This window comes from Corythoichthys intestinalis, chromosome 6, assembly GCF_030265065.1.
Source record: "Corythoichthys intestinalis isolate RoL2023-P3 chromosome 6, ASM3026506v1, whole genome shotgun sequence".
Classification (NCBI taxonomy): domain Eukaryota; kingdom Metazoa; phylum Chordata; class Actinopteri; order Syngnathiformes; family Syngnathidae; genus Corythoichthys; species Corythoichthys intestinalis.
Genome location: NC_080400.1, coordinates 31,791,907 through 31,814,606, shown reverse-complemented (window position 1 = coordinate 31,814,606; position 22,700 = coordinate 31,791,907). Strand labels below are relative to the sequence as shown.

Below are 22,700 nucleotides of genomic sequence, written 5' to 3'. Positions count from 1 at the left end.
TTGTTCTATATATTTTACGAGCGATAATTTATACATGTGTCCAGTCCTATATCCAATGTGTGATATGTCTTTTATTATAAAAGAGTACTCACTCTGGCCATTTCCCTCCTTTGCTTTGCCTGGGGTGGTCTCATCAGAGCCAGTCATCGTCCTCTTTCTTGTTATCTCGGGACATTTAGGTGGCTGCGCGTGTAGGTGGGCACCGCATCTGCTTTCAGCAGCAATTTCTTAGCAAAACCTGATTTCATTTGTCCATAGTTCGTATAGCTTTCAGGTGTAAAATGTGCACCACACAAAACCGTGCCGGAGGCTGGGTCTGCAAAATTAGCCCTCTTAGCACTGACGAACTTTACTCATTGTCTGCGTAGTCCAGCTGTTTTTCTCGCGTTCTGGAACTTGGGTACTACATTGCGACAAATGGCTATTTGTAAACCACATAGCACGACAGGTTTGAACCATTTTAGCGATTTTTTGTTAAAACACGACCGCAACTCTCTCGTCGATAAACAACGATGGCAGCTACCTCGACCTTTTGTTTCCTTGTTATGACGTCTCCGCCCCATTCGGCTGTTTCCGGAATACTTTCGGAAATGTTCGTAATTTTCAATCTATTTTCGATAATTGCTCATGAATGCGATTTATTTTTTGTTAACTTTATTAATATTTGTTATCTTGCCACATAACGGTTCTATTGATATCTCACAGCCCCTTAGTGCTTTCATACCCTTTAAGACTTGCGTATGGATGAAAACTCTTAATGACTAGTGCTCAGTGATTCATGCATTACATGGCAGCAAACATATTTGGATAATCATGTGTTACCTGCGGGAAATATTGCAAGATACCACACAGTCAAGAATGTACTTTGATCGTGATCAAAGCACGTGAAAGGTTGCACTTGATTGACGTTAATTGCCAGCCATCTTGCTGCAATCAGGGACTCGTGAAATGAAAGCTTAATTGGCGGTTTTATTTGTTTGTGGTGACCGCCGGGGGGACGGACGCCCTTCAACTGCTTCGGACGTGCGCACCGCTGGAGGCAGTGGCGCTGCAGACCCGTACTCGGCTCATCTCTTCTGGATTTACTAGCGGATGGAAGAGGAGGAGGGAGGAAGCTGTGTTGGGTGGCCATGTGAGCCAAGTCTGCACAGAGACAACAAACCCTCCCCAAAGTATGCGCGGCGGCTGCGGTGTAGCTGGTACGGGCGGGGGCGAGTGGATGTCCGCTTGACACAGGTGGATGCGAAGCGAGGAGCTCGGCAGCTCATTGCCGCGAGAGAAGGCGCGCCAGGCGGCTGCGGCGTCAGGCTCGCGTCGGTGTGATCTCGGACCTTTTTGGAAGCACTGCTCAACCTTAATCTTCTTCCTTATTTTGGCATCAGCTAGTCGAGAGAGGGAGAGGAGATCTTTGGATAGGACAGCATGTCTAAAGAAGCGAGAGGAGGAGGTAAGCGAAACATCTGCATGCGTGCCCGCCCTGTGTGTGCTGTTAACAGGTACCTCCGACTGCCTTAATCTGCTGGAATGTGAACACCTCACAGTGTGCTACTACTGTTGCACCCTGCTCAAATGAGAGAACGTTAAGGTTAAACTAGGAGAGGCGGTCAAGTCTGGACAGGATATGTTTTTATTTAGATCTGGTTTGGTGTAGGTTTGGATGTAATGCGTTTACAGTAGAATGCCTTAAGTAACATTCAAGTGTTCAGACAGGTCAAGCGAAATGTTGTCTTCTTGCCAGAGTTCAGGGTTTAAATTAAACCTAGAAGCCAAGGTTGGGGCTTCGAGTAATGGTTTGTAGTCGAGATTTAAATTTGTTCTTTGAAGTCCTGATTTAGGTGCTGCCTGGGTGGATGTTTGAAGGCAAGAATGGGGGGGTGTCAATCTGGGTTTGGGGTGAAAGGCAAAATTATGATCCTGTATCCAGCATGGTTTAAGATGTCAAATTAGGGTTTAAGGGAAGATTTGAATTAGTGTTGCAATTAACGATTCTTTAATGGATTACAAATCTTAATATATATGAATCTGAGAATTAGAATTCAGAAACGTGTTTTCATAATGTACATTTTTTTGGAAAGCAGGATATATGTCAAATAGGCACTGCAGAAAAGTACACTAGCAACAGGTTGCTGCTTGAATATTCCACAGCACATCAAAAACAAAGTTTTTTTTTTTCTTTTCACAAAAGAACACACACACACAAAACACCCAGATACTGTATCTGCCAGTGGTCATCTGTGATGTCATGGCACAAAACGCCAAGGTGTTTAAGTAGCACAACTGTACATAGTGGTTAAAGGTTTGCTTTCACTTCCTAGAATCTTTCTTCATATTTTCTGTACTTGAGCTTCATTAATTGTGTCCTTGAGGGAACTGAGTGTATATAGCCAGAGTTCAAAGTGCGGATGATTGTAGTAAGGCAGGCATCTCTAACCATCCATAGAGGCTTCACCTCGGTGAATAGCATGTCGATGGTGCTTTTCGTCAAGACAAAAAGCTTTCACGGTTTGCTTTCTTTTTCTGGATTCAGAAGATGGAATGAAACTAGGGCTGAACCATATGGTAATAAATGACATTGCGACATTTTGGGGGTTTGCGATATATTGCGATATACATTACGATATTATAACTCGAAGAATTTTCAGCCGATGACTTGAATAGCTCAATTTGGGATGACTTTGGTTGACTCACCATTACCATTGTATTCATATAATACAGTGCTTTTTTTACTTATGAAATTAATTGGTTCTGGAAGAAGTTTCGTAAACTGAAAATTCCGTCGAGATGCGTTTTCCATGTAAATGCCCTAATGCGTTCCAAGGCCCCCAAAATTCAGACATGAATCTTTTATAAGGCATAAAAAGTTAACGCACGCACGTAAAGCTGTCTGTACAAGAGGGGCGAATGAAGAGGACGCTGGGATATACATACACATACAGTAGAGGTTCCTCTTAGCCAGTTGGATGCAAGGAAGATGCTAGGCAAGAGGCAAGGGCAGAGCAGGTATATATATGTTACATTCCCAGATAGCAGACCGAAGTTGAATAAACATTGATTTTCCATCAAAATCCTCAGTACGGTTGACATTGAAATTTTCGACAATAAACAATGTTGAATCAACATTGCAAAAAATGATGACACCTGACAGTGACGTTGAAACAACATTGTTCTATGGTGTGTCATGCAATGCTTGGGTTAACATTGTTTTATAGTTGATGAAATAATGTTACAAATAGTTTATTTTTGATTGACCGGGAAATATGATTGAAAAGTCATCAAATTATGGATGAGCGGGAGTTATGGTCAAAAAATAGTTGTGCTCATGGTGGGCGGAAAGTGTAAATCACTTCAAACAAACTCCACTGGAAATCATTTAAGGTTAGCCATACGTCCCGCGTCGTGCACCCCATGGGGAAAGCTTGAGAAACCCGGGTGTTCGCCGGCGGTCCCACTGCCGGGGAACCAGGCTCAGCCGGCCTGCCTGCTGCCTAGGGCGCGGCAGACCGGTGAGGGCGGCGGGCTCCGTCGGAAGACTGATGGGTCGTCTCGATCTCACTCTGTGAGGAGGAGGATGTGCGGGCAGGCCATGCGCTCCCGCGGTACAGCAGAGGCCGGGTCGGAGGTAAGCCTGTTGCTTTTCTTCAGAGTCTTTATCAGCAATGATGTCATCAAAGTTGTACATAAAATGGTTTGCCTGACACAATGTGACAAAGTTGCCGAAATTGTAAGAAGCGGTGCATTTGCTATGATTGGCATACAAGCGAAGACCTATTTAGCCTGGAAGTTAGCTAAGTAGAACTTAGTTCAGACAAATGTAATTCTTTTCCAATTCAAGTGCTAAAATCACTAGATATGACACAGTCGAGCCTTGTCTAAATTAATTTATTGAACACAAAGACAGTGGGGTCATTTTTCCATCGCAGCTAGCTAACTAGCTAGCTCCGGTCCCATATGTAGCTCTAATTTGGTTTGGGATTGGTTGAGAAACTCACATCACCACAAAATACTGAAATATGTTAAACTAACCCTTGATAACTGCATGAATTCCTTGATATGAATTAACTGCGAATGCCGTTTTGTTTGTATTTGTCAGATTCACTGAAGAGGCAGATATGGATGGCTGCGTCACAATATGCATTTTCTGCTGTTGTGAAGAAGTGGCTACATTATGTCCCAGACCGCGTCGGTGGCAAAGTTCCCAGCAAAGCTAGTCAGATGAGGCTTAAGTTTGAAAACTTTACTGAGAGTTAATGAAGTTTTCTATTGTTGTGATTCAATTAAAATCATTTTGAAATCTAGTTTTTATTTTATTATATATTATTAAATTATTATTATTTTAACCGTTGATGTATTACATTTTATTAGTCAGCCTAGCTCATTCTTCTGTCTGTAAATAAAGCAAAACCTTTAAATACGGGCATATTTGAAAGCATTAATAGCGTCATGGTTGAAAATGAAGGAAAACATAACATTATTCAGCGTTGTTCCAATATTATTACAGTCGAAATGACGTTTAGGTTTTGTAAGGATTTCACTGTTGGAACAACATTAATCAAGGGTGCAAAAGTTAAGACAAATCGACGTCGGGTGTCATCGTTGATTCAACGATATAAGATTGACAGGGGAATGTTGATTCAACATCATTTCAATGTTTGTCTGCTATCGGGGTTCAGTAAACTATGGGAGCTGCGAGTATCAGCTCATACTGTATTTTTGCCTTTCATATCCTAAAATTTCTTATATTTTCCCGCTGAGGTGTGTCGTAACCTGAAAATTCAGTATGTAAAGAAGTTCATAAATTAATCCAGGCTAAGGGGGTTCATCTGAATATAAAGATTGCTGTAGATAAAAAGGATCCAGAATGCCATGTCTCTGCACACTTGCTGCTTTTATGAAGCAAAATAAGAGTTAAAAAAAAAAAAAAAGAAAAAGAAAACAATCGCATGTCCTGCGATGGAACTATTGTGCATGCGAATATATCGTGATGAAACGATATATTGTACAGGCCTAAATGAAATTATATAATAGCACATGCATTAAAACTAAATCGCTACACGATTTTTTTTTACTGACTACTTTATAAAGTAACTCAAAGAGCAATTACAGAGGAGGCACATTTTTAAACAGGTGAAAAAGGAACTTAATGGTCAACTCAAATCTGTGAAGCCGAATGAATTTTTGGGTTCTTATTTATGTATATTTAGAAATGTACAATTACTCTTTAAATGATTCAATTACACACATTTGAGTGGATGTAACAGGTTTTCAATCTACTGTATGTCTAAGTGCAAGCTATCCTGCCTCACGACTAACTCGAACAGTGCAAGGTCTTCACTCTGGCTTTATTTCAAAACAGCAATGCACACTGAATAAGCACATTCCCACACTGGTCGGTGGTGTTCTTGTGATGGTCATTGTTGTCATGGCATCACACATATTGTTGTTTTGTTTCTTAGTGTCCTGGCGCGAGGCCATATCATCCTAGAGTGTTTGACCTGCCTTTCCCCCCCTTGTGACATTTGCGCTCTCTGACCTTTTCCATCAGTAGAGAGCGGAGGAAGGAATCTGCCACGGGGGGTCTGTATAACACCTCCACCTTATTACTTGCTGCTGGGAGAGGGAGCCTCACGATGCACAAACACATGCATGTATGTAGTCAGACATTTTCTTGGTTTCTTCAATCAGTATTTTATTAGTATTATCAGTACTTTTTATTGGCCCATATCTAAAAAAAAAAAAAAAAAAAAAAAAATCTCAAGGCACATTCACAAACAAAAAAGTCACAGAAGGTATACAGTACATGACCTGAAATATTGATGAAATTATCTTTATTTACTTACAAATCAAATCGGGGCAAAATTTTGTCTGGTTTAGTTAAACACGAAGCTATTACCATATATTTACGTTTGAATGGCAGCAGCTGGATACACATTCATAATCACATAGATTGTGCTATCGCTTAGAACAACAATATTTAGTTGTCTCATCATTCGCATATAGTATAGAGGATTAAATATGAATTATTTGGAGTCGATATAAACAGAGGTGGGTAGAGTAGCCAAAAATTTTACTCAAGTAAGAGTAGCGTTACTTCAAAAATTATATTACTCAAGTAAAGGTAAAAGTAGTCATCCAAAAAATGTACTCAAGTACAAGTAAAAAAGTATCTAGTGAAAAAACATACTCAATGAGTAACATTGTGAGTAAATGCTTATTTTTGTTAGATTTTTTTTTTTTTAACTATGGTATTTTTTTTTCTCTCAGCACACATTTATCTATATGAACTGTTGTTGTAATGATACTGTACAATAATGCGTTACATAACCACATTAGGCCAAAGAAATACAAAAAAGACAGGAAAAAAAACACTGAATTCCTGCGAGAGAGAGGGAAAAAAAAAAATTCCTGGTTTCAATCGTTAATAGTTCCTTCATTGTTGTCTTCATTGTTTTCCGTAGTCAATCGGTGGCAAATACAAACTGGGAGAGAGGTTTAAATCAGCACTTTCGAGTCATGTTGAGGGCAGCGCTCTATATCAAATACTTCGTTTTTTTTATGGCGTTTTAAGGACACCACATGATTGAACAGGCTGGCGTGAAGATAAAACGGCAAGCTTGCGTCTGATTGGTATAATGGAGTCATGTGATTATTGTTGCGACGTATCATTGGTAAAATTGATAAAGCTACTCTTGGCTAAAAAAACAACAACAATCTAATATGTAGAATAAAGAGGAAAAATGTAATAACTCTTGTGTAGCCCAAAGTAGCGGAGTAAGAGTAGCATTTTTTCTTCTCCTCAAATCTACTCAAGTATAGAGTATGGCTTGGTAAAACTACTGTAAGAAGTACATTTTTCTCAAAAAGTTACTCAAGTAAATGTAACGGAGTACATTTAACGCGTTACTACCCACCTCTTGATAGAAATAATGATTTTACAGCAATCTATGTGTAATTGTATTATTTATGGCTGCACACAGAACTGTAGGATAAGGCTATAGTGAAAGAGTGTTAAAAAAAAGTTTTAGCATAGGCTTGCTAATGTTAGCATAACAGAACCACAGGCCTGATTTTTGGCTGATTACAAAATGCTGACAGTACAAACACTATCAGTTCATAGCAACGTGACAAGTGGCTACAATCTTTGTAGAATAATCTAAAAAAACAAGAAACATGGAACAAACCATTCAAATGCCTCAGAAATACTCCTTAAAATTAAATTAGGAAGATGCCAATGTGGGCTGCTAATGTTAATGTCGGCATCAAGGAAGTGCAAGCTTGATTTTTTTTTTTTTTTTTTGTCAAATAAAATATATAGGAATGTGACTAATACTAATGGAATGACTAATGCTAATGCTAATAATAATGTTCGTATCAAAGACATACATGCCACGTTGCCTTTTTGATTCAAAAACATGAAATAAAATCACATTTTCTAGCGTGAGCTAGCTAATATTAGCACACTATTAACTGTTAACTTCTTCTTTGCAAATTTCTTGGGCGATGTACCCGAATGTTCTCTTTGCTGAAACAGTAGTGAGCCTCTTCAGAACCCCCCCCCCCCCCCCCCCCCCAAAAAAAAAAAACAACTTATATGGCGGGTGAATGTAAGCATCAGGAAATTAAAATCTGACTTGAAAATGGAGAAAAGAACCTGGTAGCATGGGTTACTTAACGTGCCTGTGATGCGAAAAAGCATGTTTATTTCATAATACACGCGGTATTTTGCTCCTGAATGATATGGACCGCTTGGATGTGTGTGGAAGGGATCGCTATATTTATTTAGTTTTTTGAATCCCGCACCATTAAAATGAGTGACTTCCGGCAACAGTCTCGAGTTGAGAAAGAGGGCGCTGTGACGTGTACGGTGGAAGGAGTCCTCTTCACTATACAGCCATACTGTTGTATGTGAAGGACTAAGGTCATTCAGCTGATTTAGCGGATTAATACGTTTATTTTTCGCATCACGCCAGCCAAACGGCTGCAGAAAAATCTTACTGTAGGAGGGAGAGCGTGCACCTTTTTGGGGTTTCAAAAGGTTCCCATTCACCGGTGGATATTGGCCAAAACAAGCCCTACTACTGTGGGACCATGGGACTTACGAGGAAGTGAGTAAACATCGTGTTTTGTATTATGTCAAATACTGGAATCATTTTAATATGTAGGTGGCTTGCAATTTGTGACATGCTCCTAGTCCCCTCGGCCGACAACCGGCGGCTTGTCCCCCCCACCGGGAGAGCACTACTAGTATACTCGGCTTATTCCCCTCTTCAAGTGCCCGGTGTTCGGTCAAATTTTCCAACCGATGACAAATTGCAACTTTTAGTTAAAAATAGCCGTAAATACAGCGATTAAAAAAAGTAAACACTACAAACGTTCTTTAAATAAAGGACTGCTTATGTTTGATCATGGATTAGCATGTAAATGTTCAGCGGTCATTGTCCAGCTGCTTCCCCGGCGAGCTCTGCTGCCCGTAGTAGCAGGGGAAAGAGCTGTAAATTTGTCTCCGCCGGGCTGTTTGCCGATCAGCAAAGACAATCGACAACCCAGTCGTCATGTGAAATGATCCGGACTGGTTATTTCTGATTTTCTGCTTGGAAGACTGAGAATACTTGAATAAAAAAAATAATATCCTGTAAAAATATTGGAGTAGAGAGACTGAAACAATGACATTTTGTGGCTCTCTTCGTCATGTTTTCCTCGTTCTGAATAATTCACCCTCAATGGGCTGACTGGTCCTTCTCAAGCCATTTATTTAGCTATTGGGGGGAAAAATACTTGGATAAAAATAATATCCTGTAAAAATATTGGAGTAGAGAGACTGAAACAATGACATTTTGCGGCTCTCTTAGTTGTGTTTTCCTCGTCGTGAATAATTCCCCCTCAATGGGCTGCATTCTAAATCAGATGAAATCGTGACTCCGCTGACGTCATCCACCTGTTGGGGACGCCAGAGCCCTATTATGGTAGGCATTGCTAACCGGCAGATTAAAAGACTAATTTCTCATCATCTGCGCTTTGCTAAATTGTTGTATATAGTCGAATCGTCTCAAAATATTATTCTAATTCACATAATAATCCTATTTAAGACTTTTTTTCTCGTGTCGTACGCACTTTAATGTTTGCTGTGAAAGCGTTGATAATTTGTGCACAAAAACATGCGTAAATTGCAAGAATTCATGTTATCTACAAGTTTGACTTTTTGTTGCCAAAATGTGGTTTCAGTGGGTTCATGCAATTATATAAAGACAAAATAGACAATCTTATCCTTTTTAGTGACCGTTACCACTCCTCCCCAGGGCACATTTCAGCCATAATGTCTGTCAACAACAGACAATTTTCCCTTTTCTTCCCAATTTGCCCACAGTCATATCTGTTATCTCAGCAGCTTGTCCTCCGTCTCACTTCCACTTAATAGCGTGAGTTATAGCTCCCCTGAGCATTTTATATTTCTCATATTAAACGAAAGGCCGTCAGTCTGGAAGTTTTGCTTTTTATTCGCTTCCCAATTGAATAACCGGGCATGGACTTGTTGTTGTGTTATGCGGCTGTCTAAAAATAGCAGCGCCTATAAACCTCCGTCTGTGTTCTGAATGCTAACGCGGCACTTCTGCAACAAACAGCTTATTATTATTTAGTTGTACTGTATAGATATATGCGTGTTCTGCGTTGTATGTTATTGCATTGTGTTGTTTAACTGGCAGCTGTTTAGCTTATGCATCCTGCCTAAGCTCTTTTCTTTATTGTGTTTGAACACACAAAATGGCCTTAATTGAAATGTAATGGATGTTTGTCATGGTGAGGCCATGATGTCTGCAACCCAGTGTTTCGGGTCACTGGCGATGGCAGGAAAGCGAGACATTGGCGGCACCTGTTTTAATGATGACTGATGGATTGGTTTGATGGACCAGTGAGTCGACTAGTAATGTGTGGTTGATTGAGTTGTGTAATGCATGGGTTTACAAGGTGGACTGGGGATATAGATAGTTGGGTCGATTGATATGTGTATTTTTGGGATGAATTGGTAAGTGATGGATCAGTAGATAATGTATAGCTGGATAAGAATGAGTAGTGTAATGCATAGGTGGGTCACTAAGTTGGCTGGTTGGTTGGATAGATGAAGGGTTGGATTGTGGGATGACTGTTGGGTTGGTTGGTTGGTATAATGGTTGGCTGGAATAATGAGCAAGCACGTCAGAAGTTGGATGGACACTAAATAGTAAAGGTGGAGATTTTGGGGCACCTCAATATTCGATTGCGATTACGATTCAGAGGCAACGATTCGATTAGAAATCGATTATCGATGCACAATCCTCCTTTTTTTTTTTTATTTTTTTATAGCTGCTTTGAATGTTTCGCACATTAGTTACAAGAATAGTATAAAAATCCTTTCGCGCTTTAATTAACTGCTATTTCAGTATCAAGTTAACAGTTCAAAACAGTAAATAAAATACTCAAGTCCTCAAACTATCAACAGAATAAATTACAGCATTTTGCAGAAATATATTACTTTTATCCAACCAAAAAGTGCTTTCAGGTATAAATGAAAGACAATGTGTACTACTACTTCATTACCAATGACTCAAAAAGTGCTTTTCTGCTTTTTAAGTTGTGTAAACATGAACATGTAAACATTAATGTACTACTACTACTATTATTAATAATAATAATAAAACTCAAGTCATTTCGCATCCAAACCTTAGCAATATGCAGGATAGATCAAGTGTGTTTAGCTACTGAGAAAATTCTATGCTCTTGCATAAGAACACGAGTACGAAGTACTCAGACGAAAGTGCTCTCCTGTGCATTGACTCCTGTAGTCGAAAAAACAAGGTTCTGCGTGTGGGAGTGGCATGTCAGATGGCTAAAGTTACCCAGCTGGGCAGCGACAACCATATTAGTTCCGTTGTCTGCAACAAGAAAAACGTCTTTTTTTGTGATGTTCCATTCATTTACAGCATCGCTTAGTAGCGAAGCCATATTAGCACCCGTGTGGTTATCATGCATTGCACGTCGAGTCGAGTGCGAATCGGTCTACATTCGACAGCTATGGCATAATTTCTTCTTTTGTCTGCTTGTAGAGAGCCGGTGTTACGTGTCAGTGAAATAGCGTCGGGATGGGATGACGTACCTCAGCTCTATTACTTTCAACATTCTTCGAAGTCCGCTGTTTTCTAGAATAAGATTTTCTAGTCGAATCCAAAATAATTCCACACGTCTGCTTTTAAATTTTTGGGAGCAGGTCTGATCTTACGGATAAGTTGGTTGGTTAGGTCAGCCATGCTTGTTGCTGTTTTGTATCTAGGAAGCGTGAGTTGTGGATGTTTACTCTTGGTCTGTTCCCCATAGCGTCCGGAAGACCGCGCTGACTGTGTTTTAGTTCCGCTTTACTTGGCATATTTAAGTAATTGGAATTTGCATGTTTCTCGAATCTTCCACGGCCAAATCACGAATAATCTAAGAATTGGAAATTGCACACACTTTTACTGAATAGATTCAGCCATTACGGAGAGACTATTTACCACCTTTCCAGCCGAATGGTGTGAATCTACTCTGCGAGAATTATTATTTCCCATTTGCTATTGATTAAAACAAAAAACCCAGGTTTCTTTTTTACTTGTTGTTGAGAATATTCTGCTTAAGAAATGCAAATGGCAAGATTCTTAATGTGATAGTCCCCATTCTGCTCAGTAGTTTAAAAGCAGAGTATGAGTGGTCTGTATGGTCTATAGCAGAGGTGGGCAAACTATTGGCTACAAAGGGCCGCAGAGGGTGCGGGTCTCTGTTTAAGCCCATAATGAGGACAGCCTTTCACCAATGTGGTTTCTTACAAGTACAATCACTTGATTGCAGTCAGGTGCTTCTTGTTTCCGCTGAAACCTCAGTGGTTGAACTGTCTGCGTTGAATCAGATGGAACAAAGACCTGGACCCACTGCGGTCCTTGAGGACCGGTTTGCCCACTCCTAGAAACGGTCACAAGATAAGAAGAAATGGCAAATGACAACAAAAACCATCTCTTGGAATCTGATTATACATATGGAGAAAAGAGAACAGAATGCAAACACCAAATAGTTGAAAAGAAAGAAAAAGCAGTGACAAAAGAACCCAGGAATTAACAAGGATTAATAGGAACGCAAACAACAAAACTTTAGTAACATGATTGTAAACAAGATGGTAAGCGAAGAAATCACAAAATTAACATCATCTGTATGCAGGTTGGAATCTTTTGATAAACATGAGAGATGACAGAGAGCAAAAATCAACTTGGCTGAAAGATTTAGGGGGAAAAGAAGGTGAAAATAAAGAGCATAAACCATAAAAGCTTTTGAAAAATAAATGTCAAAATTAGACAAGGACAAAGAAGGAAGCCAGACCAAAAAAAAAAAAAGAACTGGGGATTGTTAAACTTTGAGAGAATAGAGATGAGTGAAACCAATGACAAAAAGTCAACAACACCGGTTGAATCTTGGGAGGTAAACTCGTAGGAAAGAGCGAAACAAGAATAATATCCGTTGTTACCTGTTTAGGGAAAGAATCGGAAAAAGAGCCAACTACAAAAACCACAAGACACATTGGAACTTGGTTGAAAATCCTTTAAAACCTTGCAATGTAACGAGAAAAAAAATAACGATAACAACACCAAGTTATTGGGAAGAACACGAAATGAAGAAAATAAAAAGGAAAACTTACCACCTGGGGACAAACAAGGAGAAAAGAAACAAAAAGGAACAACAATAGGAGCAACAAGTGTCGCCGTGTCTTTGATTTTACCCCAGTGTTTGACTGGGCATGCCATTGGTATTGACAAAGACCCATCAAAGACACAACAATCCAGCTGTAGAGTGAGGATGTCCATCATTGCAGAAGTGCGGATGGATGGTCTCCTGTCTGAGCGTGCTATACAGTGTGTCAGTGTAATTGTGTGATGTGCGCCACTCATTTGACATTTTTGGAGGGCAGATTAATGCGGCGTCCGCCTCACATCGACTGCAGCAATTGATTGTGCCACAATGAGTTTTGATTGAATTGGAGGGCATGATATTAATAGCAAGTTCTGGCTGTTCACCGGCGTGTGGGTATTATCATCGTCCAGTCAGCTCCATCCTTCTTCTGCACATCCTCAACAAGTATGTCAACTCTTCCGAGGGAATTCTCTTTTTTTAATACAGTTTTAATAGTTATGGATCTTCGTGAGCCTTTAAAATAACTTTTTGAATACTTTTTAACGACTGTAATAAGTATGAAATTCAGCATGTTGAAAGAACGTATTTTGTGTGTTTACAAAAATAATCAACATTATGTTCATCTCAAATTCTTTTGCTTACCACCATTGTAGAACACTTTATGAATCACTGTGTTTAGATGATGAAAGGAGCGGGGTATGAAGTGCATTGTGTCTTTTTCATACTGAGTGAATTCATGCACGGTATTGACATGTTTTCATGTATCCATCGTGCACACAGGCTGCATGCAATCAATAGAAAAGCCATTATGCCACTGAGATAGTAACAAATGAGGTCTCGTCTTGTTTAGCATCCGTTTCTGCCGATGTTTTCCATCTAAAAATACGCACACAAAAATGGTAATAAACAAACCCTCACGAAGTATGCTTTAGTGCTAAAGATCGATTTGATTTCATCCATTTTCATCACCAAACACTGTTTATTGATCACACATATAACCCGCACTGAGTGCTAACCTTCTTGATCGACATCCTATTCGGATGATTTACAATATATTCAAACTACATATTATATGCTAGCTGCAATTCGAATGAGGAAAAACCCAATGAAATACTGTGAATGAATGAACATCCTAGTGCTTTAACTTTCGGGTTTAATTCTTTCTATGACCAAGCTCATATTTTATACTCCAGTACTCTTTAACAAGCAGCACGGTCCCAGAGTGATTAACACTTCAGCCGCACGGTTCTGAGATCAAGGGTTCAATCCCGGCTCCGGCCTTCCTGTGTGGAGCTGCAAGCAGGAATTATTCACCCTGCAGGGTTTATCTTCCGGAACTCCCGTTTCATCCCAAAAACATGAACACTTCAAATTGTCCCTAGGTATGAGTGTGCGCTTTGTTGGTTGTTCATCCCTCCAAATGGCTGACAACCAATTCAGGGTATACTCTGCCTACTGCCCGTAGCTAGCTGGGATAAGCTCCAGCAGACCAGCTACCCTTGTGAAGATAAGTGGCTTGGACATTGACCCATTGGTGTGTGTCCCTTGGCCACCAGGAGGAGGTATAACACAGACATGTATAATACAGGAAGAAGAGTTTCATAAGTAAGTGCATAGTACTCTATGCTGCAGTCAATGGCAAATTATATTGAGTATTATCATATCGTCAGTCTGCAGTGTGCGTGTTTGCTTGAGTGCTGGCTTGTGTGATCTATGTTGCATTGTGTGTTAGCGATAAGCAAGCTTTTTTTCGTAAATGATTTTTTTATTTAAGTAGAAAATATTTAACTTGTTGGGGAATGGCTTCAAACAAATTGAAGCAAACAGTGAGCCTCTGCCACTGCAATTTTTTTGTGAAGTCCACAGCCGATGCAGGGTTTCCCCTCGGATTTTTTTAAAGCTGTCGTGGTGACAGCCCCACCATGTCACACCGCAGTGAAGTTGTTTCATATCAGTGGTGTTACCAGGATGCCAGGTGTGGATGGGCATTAGTCTTACCTGGAGGGGCAAAAAAAAAAAAAAAAAAAAAAAAAGAAGATACAATGCTCCAGTAGGTCGAAATCCAGCGTAGGGCTTCTGCACCTTAAAACATGTTTTGTTTTCTCCTTGAGATAACTGTTGCTGTGATTTAGTCTACACAAATAAAAGTTGATTTGATATTATTTGACTTAGAGCACATCCATAACTGAAAAGTATCGACATGCAGGTGACAATATTTTTTTTTAGGTAACCTGTTGTGGTTTTGTTATTATTATTATAGTTATTCTTTGTTCCGCAGCCCCTTTGAGCTCAAATTGACCCCCTTAGAATGTTTCAAAATGCACCAAAATTGGCAGGCAGGTTAAGACAGGTGCAATCTTTGATTCCGTGTAAAGACAAACTTCACATACACTATGTAGCGGACCCTAGCAGTCATTCTTTGTCCCGTCAATGCTTTGAGCCCTACTTTGACCCCCTCAGAAAGCTTCAAAACTCACCAAACTCAACAGTCAGGTGAACACTGGTGAAAACGTTGATAAATTGTAAAAAAAAAAAAAAGAAATCAAAATATGCGTAAATATGTCTAGAACCCCCTAGGAACGAACCAACATTTCATTTTTTTTAAGGTGAAAGAGGAGGTAACAACGCGAAGGTTAAAACTTGGGACACATCAGTACTATATGAATGGGATTCCATACGCGGTGCCCAGACAGCATTAGTACTACATCCAGTTTTCTTTGGGTGGGCAGAGCGTGTCCGTGGGTGGGCACTGCCACTGCTCCCCCCGGTAACGCCCCTCTTTCACATCATGACAAATGAGATTTTTTTTGACAACATTAATTTTAAACATAACATAACGTAACGAAACATAACAAAGATCTATCTGCAAAGTTTGCATCCTGCCTGGGAACACTTGATTTTCATAGATTAAAAAAAATCTAACAAAAAAACAATTTGAGGGTTCTGTCATCAGGGAAATCAGCAATACATAACATCAGCAGATAAAAGCATTTTAAAATGATGTCCGATAATAGTGACATTGGTTTTTATTAGCAGTTTTGGGCTAATATGCGTGTTGCCTTCAAAGTGAATGTAGAAGTCTTCTGCCTTTGTATAAGGGCTGGTCCCAGTTTAGAACAGCAGTTATGCCTATGACCATTAGATGTCTCCAAACTAAGATGCTTGGGATTTGTTATGTGAGCAGACCAGTTGCATTTAAGGTGCAAAAACGAAATGAACAAACAGTAAATGATTAAAAAATAATGAATTATAAACTCATTACATAGCTGTGTGCCTATGTTGTTATTTTGAGCCAGAAGCAATGTGTTAGCCATATTTGATATGGCAGTGTCTTACCGACATTTTGCACTTCCTTCCTTCCTTCCATCCATCCATCCATCCATCCATCCATCCATCCATCCATCCATCCATCCATCCATCCATCCATCCATCCATCCATCCATCCATCCATCCATCCATCCATCCATCCATCCATCCATCCATCCATCCATCCATCCATCCGTAAACCCTTATCCAAAGTTGGGTCGCGGGGCAGATATAATCCCGCCACCTAGTTCTGGGTCTGCCCCAGGTCTTCTCCCAGCTGGACGTGTCAGGAACACCTCCCTAGGGAGCTGCCCTGGTGGCATCCGCATCAGGTGCCAGAACCACCTCAACTGATTCCTTTCTACACGAAGGAGCAGCAACTTGACTCTAAGCCTCTCGCGAATAGCAGCATTTCCCACCCTGTCTCTAAGGCAGACGCCAGCTATCCACCTGAGAAAACCCATTTCGACAGCTTCTACCCGCGATCTTGTTCTTTTGGTCATGACTGCATTTGCACCAGCCTGGAACTCCAGACTCACCGCTGTTCCAGCTATAGAGTCTGGGACCCAGCTCCTTATTAGCCTTTCGAGCCCAAACTAAATCGTTCGTGCAGTCAGATTTGTTTATTTGCGTGACGTGTTCTTAACGAGCAACTTCTTGCGCACCAGAAGTAGTCTCCACAACAACACAGATAGCGAACGGTAGAGCCGAGAATATGTTCCTATCCACGTTAAATTCAGTTTTAAATGACCAAAAACACATTGAGTTGCTCAAACAAACAGTCTGTCTCGCGCTTGCCATGTTGAATAAACTTCTCTGTTCTCCGCTCTCCTTGTATGTTTACGTCCTCGCGCTAGAGTTCCTTGTCGCTTTACAAACGTCACGTCCGCCCATCGCTGATTGGTCCACTCCGCTGTCTGTTTGCTGCGGCTTGCTCTGCCCTGGTAATTTGATCCGCTGAACAGTCGCCAGACTCTCTATAGCTGGAACAGCGGTGACTCTGGAGTTCCAGGCTACACTTGCACTTCATCCCAGACAAAAAAACATCATTTTTTCCCCCTTATATTTTTCACAGAATGTTTATTGGAAAACCATGAAATTGTTACCTTTATCATTATTAAAGTATCCAGTAGGGCATCACAATACAATTAGCCATAATATGTTAAGTCCACGACTGCATATATCTGTATCGGATTTTTGGAATTGGATAACATTGGGATAACGGTGAAAAAGTCATTAGCGGACAACTCTACTTATAGTTTGTGTGTGTGAAACTATCTGCAGTTGGCATCAAATTAGTTTAAAGTGGCATTAAAAAGCATTAGATGAGATTTGCTGATACCTGTAGAAACCCTGTATAGGATTTATTTCAATTTATTCTTATTAATATTAATTTTTTTAATCATATTTTGCAAATCTCACACGTTTATGTTTTTGAATTCCATTCAAGAAGTCTCAAAGTGGATTGAACAGTGTGTGTTTCTGTGACTCTTAAGGTTCGTCACGCAAGCACAGTACTCCCCACTGGTGTCTGCAGAACATCGCGCAAGAATCTGTGGACAGCTCCGATGAAGAGTTTTTCGACGCTCGAGGTTGGTGTTATGCGTCTTTTTGTTTTTTCACTTCAAGTGTGTGTAAGATATTTTAGACAAACATGTGTCTGGGTGGGGCATTTGCTCACCTTGAGCTAAAATGACCATAACGTATTTGGTAAAAAGGCAGTCGAGTCATGTGATAAATTTCTAGCCATTCAGGAAAGAAAGATGATTAAAAGAAGTAAAAGTATAATATATGGATATTGTTATTAGAGTGCATTTTTTTAAACGAATAATTGCTAAAAATTTATTTTAATTTTATCTGGAAATAACAAAGAAAGGTAAAATTTTCTAGGTTTTTTAAAAGTAAATTCAGGTTGCTGTTGTTGAGTAGTAAAAAAGAAAATATGATATAAATTGGATTACAAGAATAACTTTTTTAATTATATGCTATAATAGTGTTTTTCAACCTTTTCTGAGTCATGGCATGTTATTACATTAGAGAAAATCTCGTGGCACACCACAGACCAAAAATGTTGGAAAATTACTTTTTGTACAGTATATATAATTATAAAATAATTTCTTAATATTAATACTTACTCAGTGTGAAACTTGAGCCTGTTTAGATGAACAAAAAGCCGAAGTCCTGGCAGGAATTGAAGAAAGACACACACGAAGCTCTTTCAACAACTCTGTCTCTGTTTTTATCTCTTATAGCAGTTAGGCTTGAAAAGCTCAGAATTATCAGACAGGGGGACTATAGCAATGTCTTTAACCACATCAGGGCCGAGCACCTCGCTGACAATGGCTTTGCAGGCAGGTAGTATGAATGTCTCTGTGACAGTGTGGGACTTTTTGGTTTCAGCAACAAGCTCAGCTACAAAGCTTTAAGGGTTTTCTCATTTACCTTTGTAGTTTTTCTCAAAAAAGTTGCCTGTTTCTCTGTTTTCATGAAGGCAAACAAAAAAGTCTGTTGACTTGTTTTGAAGCAACAGGTGTTTCGTTTGGAGATGAAGTTTAAGCATGCTTTGCATCTTGGCGCTGTTGGATAGCTGCTTTGTGTCGCGTTCAAGAACTGCTCAGATTTCCAGCCATCAGCTACCTTTCTGTCCTCTACAAATGTGTTGGAATAAAAACGCAGGGGGAGGATTGACTGTCGTCACATATGAATAAAATGGAAAGGACACTTTCGTATATATCGACACTTGACGAGTCTAATCAAATGATGTACAGTAGACATGCTGGGGTCCACGTTGTCGCCGACAGCAAGGTGGCTGATGGCTAGAAATCCGAGAAGTTCTTGAATGCGACACGAGCTATATCTCGCTCATCTGCACGCGAAAATTTCTACCTACTCCTTCCATTCTACTGCAACTCCGCCCGACGACATTACCCCCCACCCCCAAAAAATGCAATATTGGGAACTTTCTCGCGGCACACCTGACGATAATGGTTGGGAAAACACTGTTATAATTTATAGAGCTAAAAGATATACTAATATATATGGTTTATTTTTTGTTTTTCAAATTTCACTCAAGTAGAAAGGGTAAATTGTACTAATAAGTTTTTTCACAAGGCGTAGTGCCAGAACCTGGGGGGAAAAATTGTAAGAATAGAGACTTGTTCATTGTTGGGGTGTGTGACGTAAATGATCACAAAAAGGATAACTTTTAAATGAAACAAGTCGGCAGTAAAGTAATTCTGGCAAATGCAGCACAAAGGATAGCCAAATCCCTGTAGATTTCCTGGAATTTAACTTTGTCTGGCGAGTGGATAATGAAAAAACAGCTCCACTGTGAGCGCTTATCGATGGCTTTGCCAATAAACAAAAATAAAGCTAACAACGAAAGAAGCACGGCCAGTAATTAGGCGTAGAGACAGAACAAGAGGATTTACTCAGCCGTTAATAAAGCAGCAGTAAGCGGGGAGATTTCCACGAGGTATATTTATGCTGGCAGCGAGACTTGAGTGCACCTGGAGACTATGTGATACTGCTAACAGGATAGATCTCGACATTAATGTGTTGGGTGTGATCGCTTTAATAATTACACGAAAGTTTCTTTTATGTTCGCACAAGGTATGTTGGGTTTATGAATTATTTAGAAGGACTTTATTCTCATATTATGTGTATGGTTATTTATATGTAAAAATATACTTTATATAATTCTTTATTTTTGTTATTTACAATTCTTTTGTCGCAACTTGATAGTTTTTTTTTCTATCTTCTAGTCATTTATATCAACGTAATCAGAAAAAATATTGTTGCAATTAAATATTATTGTCGTAATACAGTGTATCACAAAAGTGAGTACAACACTCACATTTCTGCTGATATTTAAGTTTATCTTTTCATGGGACAACACTGACAAAATGACACTTTGACACAATGAAAAGTAGTCTGTGTGCAGCTGATATAAGAGAGTTAATTTATTTTCCCCTCAAAATAACTCAAAATATAGCCATCCCAGGAGGAAGCCTCTTCTGAAGACGGTACACAAGAAAACCCGCCCGTCCTATCAGACCGTAGGATATGGTTCCCGTAATCCATGTGTATTGTTGACATGTCTTTAGCAAAATGTTTGCAGGCTTTCTTGTGTACCGTCTTCAGAAGAGGCTTCCTCCTGGGGTGACAGTTATGCACACCAATTTCATGTAGAGTGTGGCGTATGGTCTGAGCACTAACAGGCTGACCCCCCTACCTCTTCAATCTCTGCAGCAATGCTGACAGCACTCCTGTAACGAGTCACATGACATTTTGGAGGGAAGATGACAAGCAGTACTCAATTTGGACATTTAGGGATGTACGTATTTGCTAAGGGGTGTACTCACTTTTGTTGCCAGGTTTGTTGCCAGGGTTTAGAGACTAATGGCTATATTTTGAGTTATTTTGAGGGGAAAATAAATTAACTCTATTATATAAGCTGCACACAGACTACTTTTCACTGTGTCAAAGTGTCATTTTGTCAGTGTTGTCCCATAAAAAGATATACTTAAATATCTGCAAAAATGTGAGGGGTGTACTCACTTTTGTGATACACTGTATAACAATTGTGAAATCGTCTTAGAAAAAGACAGCATTTTTGTAAAATTAAAACCTTTCCACAGAACAACATTGACATTGTCTCTTGATCAAGACCTTAAAAAAATGTAATTTGCATATTTGTCTGAAAGACCAAGTAGCAAGTGAAGTTTGGCTCTATTTTATTGATGTACTCCTAATGAGTTCTGTAGTCTGTTCCAGTGGACGTTGAATGTAAATGCATATGAAGACGGAAAGAAATTTTAAATATGAAATCATGCACTCAGTGTAAATATGCAGCAAGTCAACGATGACGTTTGAATGGTGTTGGCGTTGGCTCTCGACCTCGTACCCTCAACGCCGCACATTCGTTTTCTGTTCTGGAGGCTTTTATAAAAACAGAGTTGACACACAAATACAGAGAGTCTCAGGGTGCAGTCAAACAATAAACACAAGTTTTAATGAATGAGGCACACACGTTTCAGAATCTGACTCCAATATACAGTATACCTTACATTTTACAATCTAGTGGGCATTTAACTTTACTCATTCAAACCATTGGTCAACAAGGAACAGTTCTTGGGGATGTCTTGTGACTTCCCCTGATAATGTGAACAAAGACTTGAGTAGACGGAGGGGGGGGTTCATGTTACACCTTTGTGGTCTTCAAAGGACTAGGATAATTGAGCTTACTCTTATGACACCAATTGGTATACGTTAAAACTAACCAGAATGTGAATGCATGATTGCTTTGACTAAGAATAAAAGGCTACATAATGCATGCAAGTAAAGATATAAATGTAAGCACATAACAATGGCTAGAGCCTTTCATGTTTGAAGACACTTTAATGCGTTCAGCCCTTAGCTACAAAGACGAGTAGTTGTTAAGAGATAAATGTTAGTACAAGTTACAATAATTTGATATCAAAACACATCTTAATGTTTTGTTTTTAATAAAATTTGTAAAATTTTAAGCCAAAAAATTAACTAGTAGGTTGCCATTATTGTTATTGCCGTCGCAGGGCGGTGACGTCACATGGGCTCGCTGCCGGAATTCCTCAGTGTCACTCGTGAACTACATAAACATGTCGGTTCTGCCCTTCAAATTTGAACCCGAACGTAATATTAATGAAAAGGGTAGCCCTGTCGATATTTCATGAAACGAGCAGCACTAGCAAAATTAACAGCAAAAATGGGATGAGACGAGTAGCTTATATGTGTCAAGTTCGCTAGTGACAGCTTGCACTCCTGCTCTAGTGACGGAGCAGGAGAGTGATGTGAAAAAATGTTTGCAGATCTTCACGGTAAACCATTGTGTGATCCAACTTACTCCAATATTATTATGGAGATAACATCCACACAGCGATTTGATTATTATGGGGTTTTTTTGCATCACCTTACCTTATTTTTGTACGTAAAGGCGCTGTCCACGTCGTTGATGATCATCCTGTTCTGATTATAAGATGTTTCTCCCGAGAGTCCGGAAGCTTGCTTCCCGGTTATTAAGCGACTTTGCCTGAATTTTTTCATATTCCTGCTGCCCTGGTTATTTGAATCCTCCACCATGTGCAGTTATTTAAGTTCACTATTTTTTTCGCCTTACTTTTACGGCTTCTCACCGCGGTTTTCCCCAGTTTTTTTTTTTTTTTCTATTCTCTCCCGTTTCGCGATCGCGTGTTTTTTTTGTGTGTGTTCAATAAACCGTTGTACGTAACCCCTCTGCATTTGTTGTCTAATTTGTGGTCAAGCTTCGCTTTCGCGGACCATTTGTTGCTTTTCATCTGAGGACTTGAGTTACTGATTGCAGCGAGTAGATTGATAAACAATACTCATGCTATCGATGAAGTAAAACATAACATGGTCATTAGAGGTGGGAATCTTTGGGCACCTAACGATTCGATTACGATTACGATTCAGAGGCTCCGAGTTGATTATAAGTCGATTATTGATGCACGACAACCCCACCCCCCAGCTATTAATTTTTTGTACACTAGTTCCAAAATTGTTCAAAAATCCTCTCAGGCTAAACAAACTACTATTTCAGTATCAAGTTAACCGTTAAAAACAGCAAATAAAATACTAACGTCCCCATTCTGTATCGGCAGCTTTAAACTACATTCAATTAATTTAATGTTGAGAATCAACCGTTAAAGTTGTTAAAA

The 22,700-nt window shown here is 39.6% G+C and overlaps 1 protein-coding gene across 1 annotated transcript in view; it reads left to right on the top strand.

Annotated features, from left to right (window-relative positions):
• The first annotated feature begins 955 nt into the window (after positions 1–955).
• The window catches only part of pitpnm3 (PITPNM family member 3), a 166,693-nt gene continuing 144,948 nt past the window's right edge, over positions 956–22,700 (top strand). Inside the window, exons 1-2 of the mRNA XM_057838597.1 lie at positions 956–1,447; positions 17,481–17,576. Of these exons, the coding sequence (XP_057694580.1) occupies positions 1,423–1,447; positions 17,481–17,576 (121 nt within the window). The 5' untranslated portion in view covers positions 956–1,422. The remainder of the gene's footprint in view (positions 1,448–17,480; positions 17,577–22,700) is intronic.